This window comes from Topomyia yanbarensis, chromosome 3 (genome assembly GCF_030247195.1).
Source record: "Topomyia yanbarensis strain Yona2022 chromosome 3, ASM3024719v1, whole genome shotgun sequence".
NCBI lineage: Eukaryota > Metazoa > Arthropoda > Insecta > Diptera > Culicidae > Topomyia > Topomyia yanbarensis.
The window spans coordinates 166147135-166161409 of record NC_080672.1 but is presented as its reverse complement, the minus strand read 5'-3'; the positions used below and the strand labels follow the sequence as shown (position 1 = coordinate 166161409).

The 14275-nt window shown below is 34.7% G+C and overlaps 1 protein-coding gene across 1 annotated transcript in view; it reads right to left on the bottom strand.

Moving 5' to 3' along the window:
• The window catches only part of LOC131689775 (uncharacterized), a 471887-nt gene extending 463581 nt beyond the window's left edge, over positions 1–8306 (bottom strand). The window contains exon 1 of the mRNA XM_058975067.1: positions 7235–8306. Within this exon, the coding sequence (XP_058831050.1) occupies positions 7235–7515 (281 nt within the window). The 5' untranslated portion in view covers positions 7516–8306. The remainder of the gene's footprint in view (positions 1–7234) is intronic.
• Positions 8307–14275: the final 5969 nt, after the last annotated feature.

The following is a 14275-nucleotide window of genomic DNA, read 5'->3' as shown; positions in this document are numbered from 1 at the left end:
TTACTTTTTATAGCTAGTGCAAGGTTTTCATTCCCTAAAACTTAACTAATCATTCCGATAGAGTTTAAGAACTTCCGACAAAGTAGTGGGACCTGCTGTTATAGTCGTCCTATTTACAGTTAGGCGAAGTAAAAATCCCGTAAAAACTTGGTAACTAATCAAGCATCATTTCGAGAACGTGCGATTTGCTGTGACCCAACAACTATCATCGTCTGTCACCGCGCGTCTACCATAAGAAAGTTAAACTATTTCTTCCATATATTCATCAGTATTGCCAGTGGTACAAAACATTTTCCACTGTACTATATTTTCCCCCTTTTACTCCACTTTACCTCGATATCCTATCGGTATAGTTGTTCTAAGTATCTATAAGTTTGCTCTTGAGATTTTTTGCATGAAGTATATGTGATCTGCCAGTTTGCTACTCCAGCAAACCTGAAAAAGCTTAAGCGCTTCTACAGCATTCTTTTTTGCACCTTACAATGAAGAAAGTTAATGGAAAAAATATTTTTTTCAAAATGACTACAATAATAGTACAGGTTGATTTATCATGAGGTTTTTTTTAAACAAATAAAAACATTTAAAAAATAATTAAATCGTGATAGCTTTATTATCTCTCGAAAGTACATTTTTTGCTATTTATTGTTTGAAAACAATTTATTTTTAATGTTGACAACAGCAGCGGTTGAGGTGGTCCATTCGACTCCAATTTTACGATACGTTCGAGCATTTCAAGTAGTATTTGGCTAGACTTTTGACTTGTAAGTTACCGGTCAGCCCCAGCCGCGAACACTACTGAGACTCCCTGAAACAATAACCTCAGGGTCGGCACGCTTATCTTTAATTTTCGCGGGTAGTAGGGAAATGCTTATTTCTGTCAATGCTAAAACACTCGTCCTTCACTTTTTCCAACTTTTATTCGCTTTCACTGATCCTTCCTCCCGCTTTCTTATATCTATCTAACCACCTTCTGCTTCGCTGTCTGCTTCCGCTTTCGTTCGTCGTGTCAGTGGTTCCTCTAGTTTCCACACGATCTGCTTCGCTCGCAAGGCGGTTTAAGGGTGGCCTTCCAAGCGAACACCGATGTTCGATCCGGCCGTCGTACGCCAGCGATTTCCGGCAATAATGCGTGCGTCTAACAACGGCGGTCCCGTGCGATGGATGGTTTTGTTGGGTTTTCTTTAACCAGATTAACGGGGTGCTGTTGTCCACAGTAGCAGCACACACTGTACAGGACACTATATACTGTACAATTTAGTTTAAGTTGTCTACTTCAATATTTACGACTGTTTAGCTTGAGTTTTTCCGGGTAAGTCATCGAATATCTCATTTCGCTCTTTCCAAGGAGGCATTCCAATACCCGGAAGGTCATTACACTCGCTCAGTGCATATAGCGAATATTTCCATTGCCAGTTTGTGATAGTAGTCATCTAGTTCGTGCTTATCGCCACCCTTAATGGCCGTCCGCGATGTCTATGGTTTTCTTTGGCGTAAAGGTGAAAGCCTGTTGGATGGTTGGCTGCGGTCTTGTGGTAAGCTGCCTAATTGTTGCCTACCACTGCTCCAGGAGGTTTGGAGGAAGGTTAACATCAACACACAACAAACATTTTCCCACTCAACATTTTACAAATTTATATAAAAACGAAATAAAATACGCAATTATCGCAGTAGCCTTCTTGGAGGAAGCTACCAACGCTTCAAGGGCGAATAACCTATTAGGTTAAAGCCCAATAAATAATACAATACAATACAATACTTTTAACTTCACATAGCCCTATAGAAAAATATCTTCGTGTATCGCACGATATCGATATCGCACGGTATAGACCAATTGGCAGGCCCACGGTGAGAAACTAAAGGTTCACCGAATTTCTCACGCAATAATATTATTGTTACATTACTTGTGTGGTCCTTAGCACCGCCCTGTTGGAACCAAATGTTGTCCAGACTATGTGTTTCAAGTTCGGACAGTAACCAGTCTGTTAACTTGGCATGACAACGCGACTCATTCACAGTAGGGGAGACTGAGGAGACTTGATCCCCTATTTTATTTTTCAATCCTACTCTGTGGAATGACAAAAAAAACTATGTATTTTTTGTAGTTTTATATTGTTTCTAGGGTTGACTGATAATTATAAAAAAATTACATGGAAATATTATACTGGACATGAGATATGAGAATTTTTGGAAAACAACAAAAAAATGGAAAATTCTTTGATTAGTGGAGACTAGATCCCTAATTTGGGGAGACTTGATTATTTTTTGAAAACGTGTTTAAAAGAGCATGTATGGTAATAAGCTTATTTTTACCCTGTTTCTATTATCATCCTATCCATCTGAAGCTTTGGTTAGAACAGCGTCTGCCATCTTTGCTCAACGCATTGGCTCAAATGGTGTTGCGATAATTGGGGTACTCGATTAGAGTTTTTGCTGCGTTCAAACAGAAGATTTTCACCATTCTCAAGACAATTTTGTTATTATATTGGCTCTTAATAAGAGGCGAATGACCTTAAGGCTAAAACCTCCATAATCGAAATAAAAAAATGGCTCCTAATAACAAAGCAAAGAAGCTGAAATAATAAAATTAATAATGAAATTATGTGGTACCCTTCCTAATAGGGCAAAAGTAGGTACCTAACTCCATTCAATGTTATAAATGTATTGTGGTATTGATTAAATTGTTGTGATTAGATATTACTATTTTTGTTACTACATATTACCCATCTCTCACCTAATTTTTATTACGAATTCCCCAAATCTATGTGCGATTATTTGAAAGCTGTCGTTATTATGGTTGGGGAACGTCAAATGTGGGATTCATGGTTGCTATGTATGCTGTAGTAAACATTTACAGTAAAGTTTTTGTATGATGAAACGTTCATTTTTAACGTTTTTTTTTGTTATTTTATGGCAACAATGACTTCAATTGTTCTGGTTCGAATTTGGTTATTTTCAGTAGTGTGTATGAAGCATGGCGAAGGAGATCAAATCTCCACGAGTTTGAAGGGATCAAGTGAACCCATAGCATCTATTTCAGCAAACTTTAGTACAAATATAGTTGAACAAAAAAATCAGCTCAATCATAGCGTATTCATATAATTGACATTCTCCTGTATTTCTGTATGCAAAAGTATAGTATGCAGTGTGTGACTTTATCAATTGCATAAAAGTTTGAAAATTTGGAAAATAAATCTTCTTCGGTTCTTCTGAGATTTTTTCTTTAAATCGGTAAAAATTCGGAAATACATGTCCAACTTATTTTTCTGTGTTAAAGAAACTTATGTTTAGATAAAACTACGCAACTTTCTAGTATATTCGATTAATGTATTCTGATCCGCCTTTGAGTTTCAATGATGGGATCAAGTCTCCCCGGGGATCAAGTTTCCTCAGTCTCCCCTAACATTACGCCCATCCTAATTTTTGAGTTTTTCAGACTTATTTTATTGAACCGTCTCAAACCCATTTTTTCTAGGGCTTATTTCATAAAACGTTAGGATTACTTTGTCTTTTGAACAAATAAAATGAAGAATTTTAGAAAAAAATAAATTAGAGTAATATTCGACCTCGTTTATCCAAATGATTTCAGCTTTCTGATAATAATAATTTCAGGCGCAGTGAAGGGATAAATCATCGAATGATTAGTATGCAATACTACGTGTAATATTAACATGTGTCATACAAGAAATAACTCTCTTCTGATACAAAAATCCTTTGTAAACTAAACTCCTCAGTTCATATCTTGAAACTCTTGAGTACTCAACTATGTTTTGTACAATGTTAATACAAACTTTACGGATCTCTACATATATGTGAGACTATATACCGACACATACCTCAAGTATTGTAAAACTAATAATTTATTTTGGCTACTAGAGCATCTATTTGAGTTCGTATTTTCAAATTATGTAGGATATCGAACACGATTTATTTTACGTTTAAAACCTTAAAGTCTGAAGAATGAATTGAAGAACGTAGAATATTTTGTATTGCATGATATCTTACGCAATGTATTCTAGTACATTGAAGTTTTGTGGGCCAGAACAGTAGAGTCGGTACGTCGTAGAAGTCTATGGGCATCCAATATAATTTCAAAATAAAAACCTCTAGACGTTTTATGAAATAAATTTTTGTAGCACAAAACGTGACGAAAAAGTGGGATAAGTCACCATTAGTGAGAGCATTTAACATTTTGCGCCATTATTAGTTTGCAATATGTATATCTGGGCATAGTGGAGAGAGCAGTTTACACCGAATTTTGAACATAAACGATTCTGTATGACACATGTAAACATTATGCATATTATTTAATACCAATTTTTCTGTTAGCTTATCATTTTACTGAACCTGAAATTACTATTATCAGAAGACTTGAAGTATTTGGATAAACGAGGTCAAAATACTTCATTTTATTTATTTTACAAAGCTCTAACAGAGAATCCCTCATATATTATAAATCAAATCCTAGAAAAAAATGGGAACGAGACGGTTGAATAAGTTGACGCCAAGAATCTCAAAAATTTCCATTTCATAAAAAAATTGAATTACTTTCACAATTTTTATCGGATTTAATCTGATAACGGCTTATTTTCATTGGTTTTTAGCAGGATTTAAGTTCCATATGATATATGACATGATAATATGATTTTTTTAGAATTGCTTTATCTTGGCCAAAGTCTTGACCAAACATTTACATTTCCTTAAAAATGAGGAAAGATTAAGAGAAAAGATCAACAAATTCGTAACTAACGTCAGAACCATTAGTCACACTTAAACCAAATGTTTGGACGACCAAAAGTACATTCATTCAACTTTAATTTAACATAATTATATTTCGTGTCGATGCGCCAGAAACGAAGATATTTTGTATTTTACTAAACGTACTTTTTATTTCACAATAAACAAAAAAACCATAATACTTTTTATTTTAAAGGTGAAATTCTAACTTGAAAGCTGTTCTACTGTAATTTTTTTGGATTTCATTTACGGGTTCAGCACACGATTTTACAAAGTACAAAAGACCACCAGCTTAATAAATTCAGAAATGCTGTAAACTAGTTAAATAGCATGGCAGTTTGCTGTTAGCACCCGTTAACATTAGAAAATGTTGAAAAACATATGTTGAAACACCCTGTAGTAACAAAGTAAAATATTGTCAAATTTATATTGAAAATAACAATCCTTGGAACCATAGTTTGGATAAGAGAGAAAGTCTCAATTGCACTTCTAGCTAGTTTTTTTTTTAATTTCATTCCAATCATAAATTTTTAAATTTTTGCAACCTTTCACAGTATGCTCGAGCTCAATTCAAAGTTTTTTGAACAATTTAAAGAAAGCTATGAATATTCATATCAAACGTATGTAAAAATACATGTAATTCACGTATAAAACTTCGATCGCCTTGGGGCACGTGTTAATATGGTCCAATTTTGCTTAAATTTCGCAAAAAAAACTTTTTTGTCTATTTTCCTATCCAGATGAACTGCATCAAATGGTGTAGACTGGGCCTCGGTTCAAAATACGATTTTCAGGTAGAAAGGTAAGCAATCAACCTTTCTAAAATTCCATGTGCTGACGCTTCGAAAAACTTTCAGTTCCGGCTTAATAAGAAATTTCATATGTGACCGAGCAACCATATAATCAACCTATACAAAATCCATCAGTATTCTATGAAGAAATTTAATTTTTTTTATCATTTTATAAAATTGACCCATCACTTGCGAGAAACTGGTGTGAATTTGAAATTTTTCGATTTGAGTCTAACCAATATGGTGTCTATTTCAATAGATGTTCAATATTTTAGGGATTCTAACGATATCGGCTTGTATGGTAAATTCCTATGTAACAGCACTAACCAACCTCAAATCAGAACCGGAAGTCAGATCGGAGTGAAATTCAACAGCAGGCAATAAGAGTACACACTAAAAAATAATGAAATTTAAACGACATGTAAATCAATACGAATGTAAACATACAAAGCTTCAATCAAAAATTGGATTGAAAATTAAGTTGAATACGATGCACTCAATGGGAGCATCAAAAAGCTTATGATTTTACACTTTCGCTCATGTGATATTACATGTCATTCATTTTACAATTGTGTGTATTTGTGGTGGAACTTAATTTTACATTTATATTCAAGCTCCAAATATGTGCATGAAAATAAATTTAAAATCACAAAATATTTGTTTCTGTGTATAGTACCATTCATTTGAAATCAAGATATACAGTATTGGACAAAAAATGTGCAATAAACAGTGGCGGATCCAAGGGGAGGGTCCTTGGGGTCCGGACCCCCTACGAAATTTTTCAACTTGTTAAGAAATTTTAAATTAGTTTCAATTTTACATCATTTTCATACATAAAATAATTTCACACCAAAACTGATTCTCATTAAATGAGGTTTTGGCACATAACGTATTGTACAATGTTCATTCAAAAATAAAAATTTCGGGCCGAATTTTTTCTGGATCCGCTCCTGGCAACAAATACCGAAGTTTATTAAAAAGCGTAAGTAAACTTAGTCGTTCTTGAATCGAAACAAAGTAAAGTTCCACAATCGATGGTTTAGGAGTCTAATTTCATTCTATATCGTTATATGAGCCATAAACTCTTTAACGACGGCACACTGACACTGAGAAATTTATTATGAAAAGTGCATTTTTTTGTTGGACAAAACAAGTGCAACTTTTTGTTTTCTCTTGATTTTTATGTCAAACTACAAAAATAAGCGGAAAAGATTGCCTTTTACAATAAAAGTGTTGTACAATCGTCATTCTACCACCGCGACGCCAATATGACAATTATTATTTTCACTTGAGCGTCTCGCGAGATATAATGCTCAACGCAAGTGATGAATAAAACTGACTGTGGAGCGGAGATGGTAACTCCGTTGATAAAAAACAAAATAATTACTTTATAATAATCACAACCTTATTATGAAAAGTTTGTTTGATAAGATTTGAAATCTTATAGAAAATGCTACTAAAATCCTAAACTACCCTAACAAACCAACGAACAGGAGTATATTCGCCAAATTTTTGAAGAAATCCTTTAATTAACCTCTTAATAAACTACCAAAAATTTATTTTAGTTCGATGCAATAGAAAAAAATATCCTTAAAAAATCGGGTACATATGCCTTATTATATGAGACACAGTGTTATTATTCACTTCCCGGAAGGCACTCAGTTCAACAGTCACACCACATAGGTCATAAATAAAATAATAACACTTACCCGTCACGATTCGGCCGACTACGACGCCGACGGCGTCTTCGCTTCTCTGACGAGGCAGTGGTACTGGCCTGCGTTGGATTAGACCGTCGACGTTGCTGCACGGCCACCACTTGTGACTCGCCGAACCCGGCAGAACTCGTTGTATCGGTGGAGTACTGATGCCCCGGTGGTGGTACCGAGAGACATCCGGTCGTTGTGACATTTGCAGTGGTTACCGTCTGCTTCGTTGACGATGATCTCATCGTAAGGCCCTGGTTCACTTTTCGCCATACCCGTTCCATCTTATCACGATTTCAACTATTGCTCTCACTCGATAAATAAACAAATTGATCTTTCACCTAGCGAATAGTGAATCTTCTGTTCAGAGGGAATCAGGTTGGATCACGCGAACTTCTTGAAATCATGCATTGCACGTCATGTTAAATGGATTCAATTGTAATCCACTGCTTTTCAAAATGAATAATAGTTATTTTGTTAAAATCTACACTTTCAAACCGGTATGATTTTCACTCGTACTTTTTTTCTTCCAGCAAAAATTCTCCAGAGAACATTCTCCTGCTGAACTTTACTCAACTTTTCATTTAAACAACAAATTGCTATCAAAAAGTTCAACACACGCACGCACAGTCACTTTCATTTCATAATTTGTCTTCCTATTCTTTAGTATGGAACCGAGCATTCTTCCCTCCACAAGCTGCGACTCAAAAACGCCTCACTTTTCCCACGGTCATCGAACACGTCATGCATGAGTATCCACCTTATTCATATATCCTCTAGGAAACTGTTAAAAAGTTCACCAGATAAGAAAAGCTCTCGGCAGTCGAAAAATTTTCATTCATTATTTCCTCAGCCTCGGTCAGACACTTCCTCTGAGATCGTCTCTTGCTCTTGCTGCTGATGATGATGATAATACTGTTTGTTGGTTTGTGGTGGTTATACACACTATCACACAAAGCGGATATTGGTACAGCAGGATGCTCTCACCTCCGATAAATCCTTCGATTTTCGAGAAAATATGTTTCCGCAACATCCATTCGACACAGAGCTGAGTCTTTTATTCTGGCTTCCTTGCTGCGTACCAACACTGGCAGGCATGCGGTGCCTAGGCTAGGATAATACATGCTTAACTCGCGGCTCACCATGAATACTACTACCAGCGCCGGCGGAAGTACCCGCCAGCCAGGAGGAAGTCCGTTACAATCAGATGGAAGCAGGATACGGTTGCCAACTATATGCGAATGCAGTTCTTTGTGGAATTAAGGAAAACAAGAAATTTAAATTGAATTAATTCATATTACAATATCAAATTAAGAGTAAAATTATTTCCACCAAATTTTTAATTCACGAAGATTTCTATGAGTTCATTAATGAGTACGGTCTGCTTGATTTGAACAATTTAGTATTAAACCTGATTACCATTAATGTTTGATAATGCGACAACACACATGTTGGTCCATACGGTGTCACGGAAATGCAAGCTATTCGCGGCGACATTCGAACTACGTTTGGAATAACTTAATTACAAATGGCGGGCCATTTTTTTCTCGGCGGCATGTTGCAGTGGGCGGGTCTTCGAACAAAAGTCGGACAAAACCAAAAATGTTGCCCAATGTTGCTGAAAATTACATATTCAGGTAATTTTGGGGTGTTGAGCTCATTTTAAATGTCAAATGTTATAAAGGATGAGATAAATTTTCCCATACAGTGTTATCGAACCTTTCTTATAAACATAATACCATTTTTATGATAAATCTTTTTTTCATTGATTAGCTATATCAATAATAATATAATAATTGTACAAAACAACTTTCAATCTCTACATAAAGTGTTTGTTTACGTTGTACTCACTTGTTATTTTGCACTAATCACCATGCTCTTTCAGCAAACATTTAAAAATGTTGATTTTTAACCCCTCCGTGCAAAAAGGGTCAAGACAAGACTTTGAAATTCGAAAAGTAGAGTTGATTTCCCAGAGAATGTATAATAAGAGACCATTCCGAACTGTTTCACCTGATTGTACAGAATACATTTGTGAAAAAAGAATTTGCTATCAAGATAATAGATACTTAAGATATATTTGTAAAAAATAAAACATAGTTCGAATCAAATTTGGCGGACATGTTGAAATGATCAATAAAGTCCTTTAAATGCCCTTTAAAATGAAATGAAAATGTGCTCAAATCGGATAAAAATTGAAACAGAAACATGTTTTTGAAGTGAAGATAGATACTGTGAATTCAAAAATGAATTTCATTAGAATTGTCTGACATTTAATTATATAAATCAATATTTGAAACATAAGTTTTGTTCGGCCTCTGGCCACTGTTGTTGGTAAGTACCGTAAACTGGGGTGACATTGATCACTTTGATCATTGATCACATATTTTTCGACGTAACACATTTTTTTCAAGTTTAATATTTTTAAACCATGTACTGATGTATGAAGGACATGATTGGATGGTTTTACCTGAAATTCTCTGCTTTTTCAAAAATCATTACAATTTGAAGTCCATTTTCATATTTCGGGGTGACATTGATAACCTGTATGTTCACGCAGATTAAGTTCTTGATGTCAATGTTTTTCATTCAAATGTTTGTTTAAACTAATGTTAAAAAGATATCCATTTTTAAATAGATGTTAATTGGCATTGTACACAGCATTTCAATATACTGTAAAATTCAACTGACCAAAATTCGTATATATCGGGTCTAACTTGAATAAAAGTATCTAAAAACTTGTTTAACTGCAAAATTTGTTTTATTTCAGTGGTTTATCAATTAACAAAGATTTTCATCTATTTTAACATATTGGAGTATTGCATATAAAAAACCTGTTTTAATCCACCTAACGGTGCAATTGTGCCTTTCTCAATTCTATGACTATGACCATTACCAATACCATTTCTTCAAACTATGACCATGACCGATTATGTTCAATATAATTGTGGAAATGTTTATTACATTCTTAACCCTAGAACGCTACACTTGCAATTTCCACCCTAGAATGTTGCACTGGGGTATAAATGTACCCCACGCGTTTGATCGCATTTTTCGCAGGTAAAAATGCAAACAAAAGAAATGTATAATACATCACTTTCTTCGTTTTTAAATTTCGAAAACAGCTGTGTAAGTGAAAGTAAGGAATTTATTGAATCAATGATACATAAATTGGTTTGAACAAAATAAAAAGTGAGAAATTAAAGGGTAGTGTACAAGACGCGACCGCAGTCACATTGAACATGCAGCATTATTAATGAACACCTTGCACGAAGTTATTTCATCGCATCAATACCACGCATGACGTTGTTGCATTTTTGGAAACCACACCGACGATAAATGTTTATATGCTTTATTACATTATTGGATAAACAGTATTCACGGTCTTAAAAAAATAAATCCCGTGGGAATCGGAATATATTGGCTCGAATCGTTTTGTCGAGAGGGCCGGGGGAGTGGAAGGGTATGGGGGAGGGGATCAAGGGTAGGAGAAACATCCAACCCCATATTATATCTTGCATTTATGACTAAGGTAGTGAAAATTGGTTCAGTCATCACCGAAGAACTGATTCTTGTATATACCCGGAACCGTCGATAGTGGACAATATATTTAAAAAATTCTTGATTAGCACCCAGGGATCTAGGTGTGCTAATACTTTAGAGAGTAGGCGAGTTCCCCGGAGGCATTAAAAACCGTCATAGGTGGCCAATGTGGTCAAATCAACTTTGATTGGTCATAAGTGATCTAGACCTGCAAATCCAAACAATGTTGTACCCATTTTAATAATTTAGATATCATGGTGTTACCAGTTTATATGAGAACTTGCTGTGTAACCGCCCTCTCCAATCCGTAACTCTGGAACTGAAAGTCGGATGAACTAAAAATTCAATAGCAACTTATGGGAGCGCTATACCTTTCGTTTCAAAGTTTGTGTAAATTGGTTCAGCCATTTCTGAGAAAATTGTGTAAGTTTCAATGACACACATACACTTCCGGTATGCGGGGTCAATGAAGAGAATGCGAGTGTGAGGGTGGTCCGAGGGGGTGATGAAGGGGTGAGGTGCAATTGTAAGAGGGAGAGGGGCGAACGATGCAACACCCAGCTGCATATTATACCATCCATTTGAGACATAGTTTGAGAAAATCGGTTCAGTCATCACCTAAGAATAGATGTGACTTAAATTGTGGAATACGCCCGGATACCGGGATTTCCGGAATTGTCAATAGTGGACAATATATTCAAAGAATGGTTGATTTCCATTCAGTGACTAGATCACTGCGAATGGATGTAATTTGGTGACGATTTCAATAGTTTTTGGCCTTTGAGGTATTACGATTGTAACGGTTTATATAGGAAATTCCAGTGTAACCTTTCCAACCAACCTGAAACTTCGGAACCAAACGTCAGAGCCAAATGAAATTTAATAGCAGTTAATAGGGTTACTATATTTTAAATTTGAAATCAAGTTTGTAAAAATCGATCAAGAATTCGTTGGGAAATAGGTGTGATACTAGTTTAGGAACTTAACGAGTTCCCCGGGGGCCTCAAGATCCGTCATAGATGGCCAATGTGGTCGAAGCTGCTTTGAATGATAATTAGTGATCTATACCAGAAAATTCAAATAATGTTGGACCCATTTTAATACGTATTACACCATTTGTACATCAAACCAGTTTATATGGGAATTTGCTGTGTGACCGCACTCTTCAATCCGTAACTCCGGAATCGGAGGTCGGATCAACTAAAAATTCAATAGCAGCTTATGGGAGCGTTATACCTTTCATTTGAAATTAAGTCTGTGAACATCGGTTCAGCCATCTCTGAGAAAATTGTGTGAGTTTAAATGACACACACATATACACGCACATACACACACATACACTCACATACACACAGACATTTGCCGATCTCGACGAACTGAATCGAATGGTATATAACACTCGGCCATCCGGGCCTCGGTTAAAAAGTCAATTTTTACAGTGATTGCATAGCCTTTCTTTATATGAGATAGGCAAAAATATTGTGAATTTAGGCTTGAAATAATTTGAAATAATTGTTAACTAGTTTCACAAAACAATTTTTTTTAAATTAAGCAAGCTCTCAGAAATCGATTTGGCACATCCGATACCAAAGAAAAATAAAAACTCACTTGGAATTTACTATTCTTGCTAAAATCTATGATTTATTTGTTGCATAAAAAATAGACACTTTAAGAAGCTTAGTCAAAATAAAATAAAGTAAAAGTTTAGATTTTTGCATATTTTGTACTCAAAAATCGAATAATGTACTCAAAAAGTATAACAGATCACTACTTCATTTTTTTAGAGTAAAACTCATTACAAATTTGAATGATTAGGTAGACTATTCTAGCTAAATATGTAATATACGAAAAAAGTTTCGAGTAATCAAAGTCACCCCGTCGATCAAAGTCACCCCGGTTTACGGTACTAAAAGTAGTACATACGATAAAAAATCTATCGATCAAAAAAGAGGAACAGAACACCATTAACAATTCTTTAAAAATATACAAAATAGTAACTTTTTGAATCGGAAAAATCACAAAAAATGTGCGTTTTTCGAGAATCTTATTGGTAATTAGTTCGTTGAAATCGGTCAATTTCGGGCAAACGGGCTGAAACATAAAACCAATTCTGTTTTTGCACGGTGATGCGTCCAGTGCAAAAAAAATCGTGCTATTTCAAGAAACCGTGCAAAAGAACCTGAAAAAGATTTTGTTTACTAACAGGTATTTTATTATGGTATTTGATAATAAATAGTGTTGGACATTTTCAACGTGCAAGAGGGGCCATCAATATGCAAAGTAGAAGTTTTTTCAATTTTTCAAGGATTTTTTTTACAAAAAGTTTTTTATTCAGTTTGTTAAAAGAATTTATTGCCAGTTGAAAATCAATAGCCAACATGGAAAAATGCGTCAACTTTTTAGAGTTTGTAAATTTTTTTATGGATTACACGGTACTACAGTGATTTTTGAACTTTTAATCTTCATTTATAGCAAAAAAAACATTTTCTGGGTCCTTCGGCACACCAAAATTAGCTTCATTGTTATGTTCAACCAATTTTCGATTTTGTAATTTTTTTTGATAGAAGAAAACTAGACCTTTCGAACGGTATGCTGTCATAGGGGAACATGGGGAGACTTGACCAGGTTTTCAGCTAAAGCTGTATAAATCTCAAAAAAACCTTCAATCCCTCATAATGTGCAAAGTTATTGTGAGTCATGATTTTTTGAAAAGGAGATATAATGTGCAAAGTTATTGTGAGTCATGATTTTTTGCAGAATTTTTAATTTAATTTTTAAAAAGTTAAAGTTAAAGTTTTTCTGTGATCGTTTTTTTGGTCAAGTCTCCCACTGCGGGGAGACTTGACCAAGGCTTAGGGAGACTTGACCAAGAGAATTTTGAAAAATCATAAAAAATGACATAAAACATACTGTTTTTATTTTTTCCATATTGTCGAGATTCTCAAGTAGCAGTAAAAAATATAAAAGGGTTGCATTTGATAAATTTCGATTTTTTAATGCATTTCTTTTTAATGATTAACTGTACTGCTTGCATTGCAAGTTCACACGTCACGAAATCAGTCCTACTATTGCTAACTTTGTTTACTAATACTAAAATATAAAGATATATGTTTGAGGTGGGATTTTTTTTGGCGTGATTTACATTAACAGTGGATACCAAAGCATAATAAATATCAGGAATTTTGTATCTTTCTTCAAGTCTCCCCATAAAATCTTGGTCAAGTCTCCCCAACATTAGTTATTGCGTTCAATGTCATGCAAATTCTAGTAATAACTATTCCAATGGTCCAATTTATGTAAAATCATTTCACTGCTTCACAAGGATTAAGATGGTATATTAGAACATTAATAGTAAGTAGTCGAGTAGATATGTCCATACAAAATTTGATAAAAAATCACATCATTAAATGCAAATTTATTAATCACGTAATATTTTCTGTAAGGAAAGGATTTTTAATTCCAAACCTTTAAAATTACCTTAAGGGATCGAAACAAGTATAA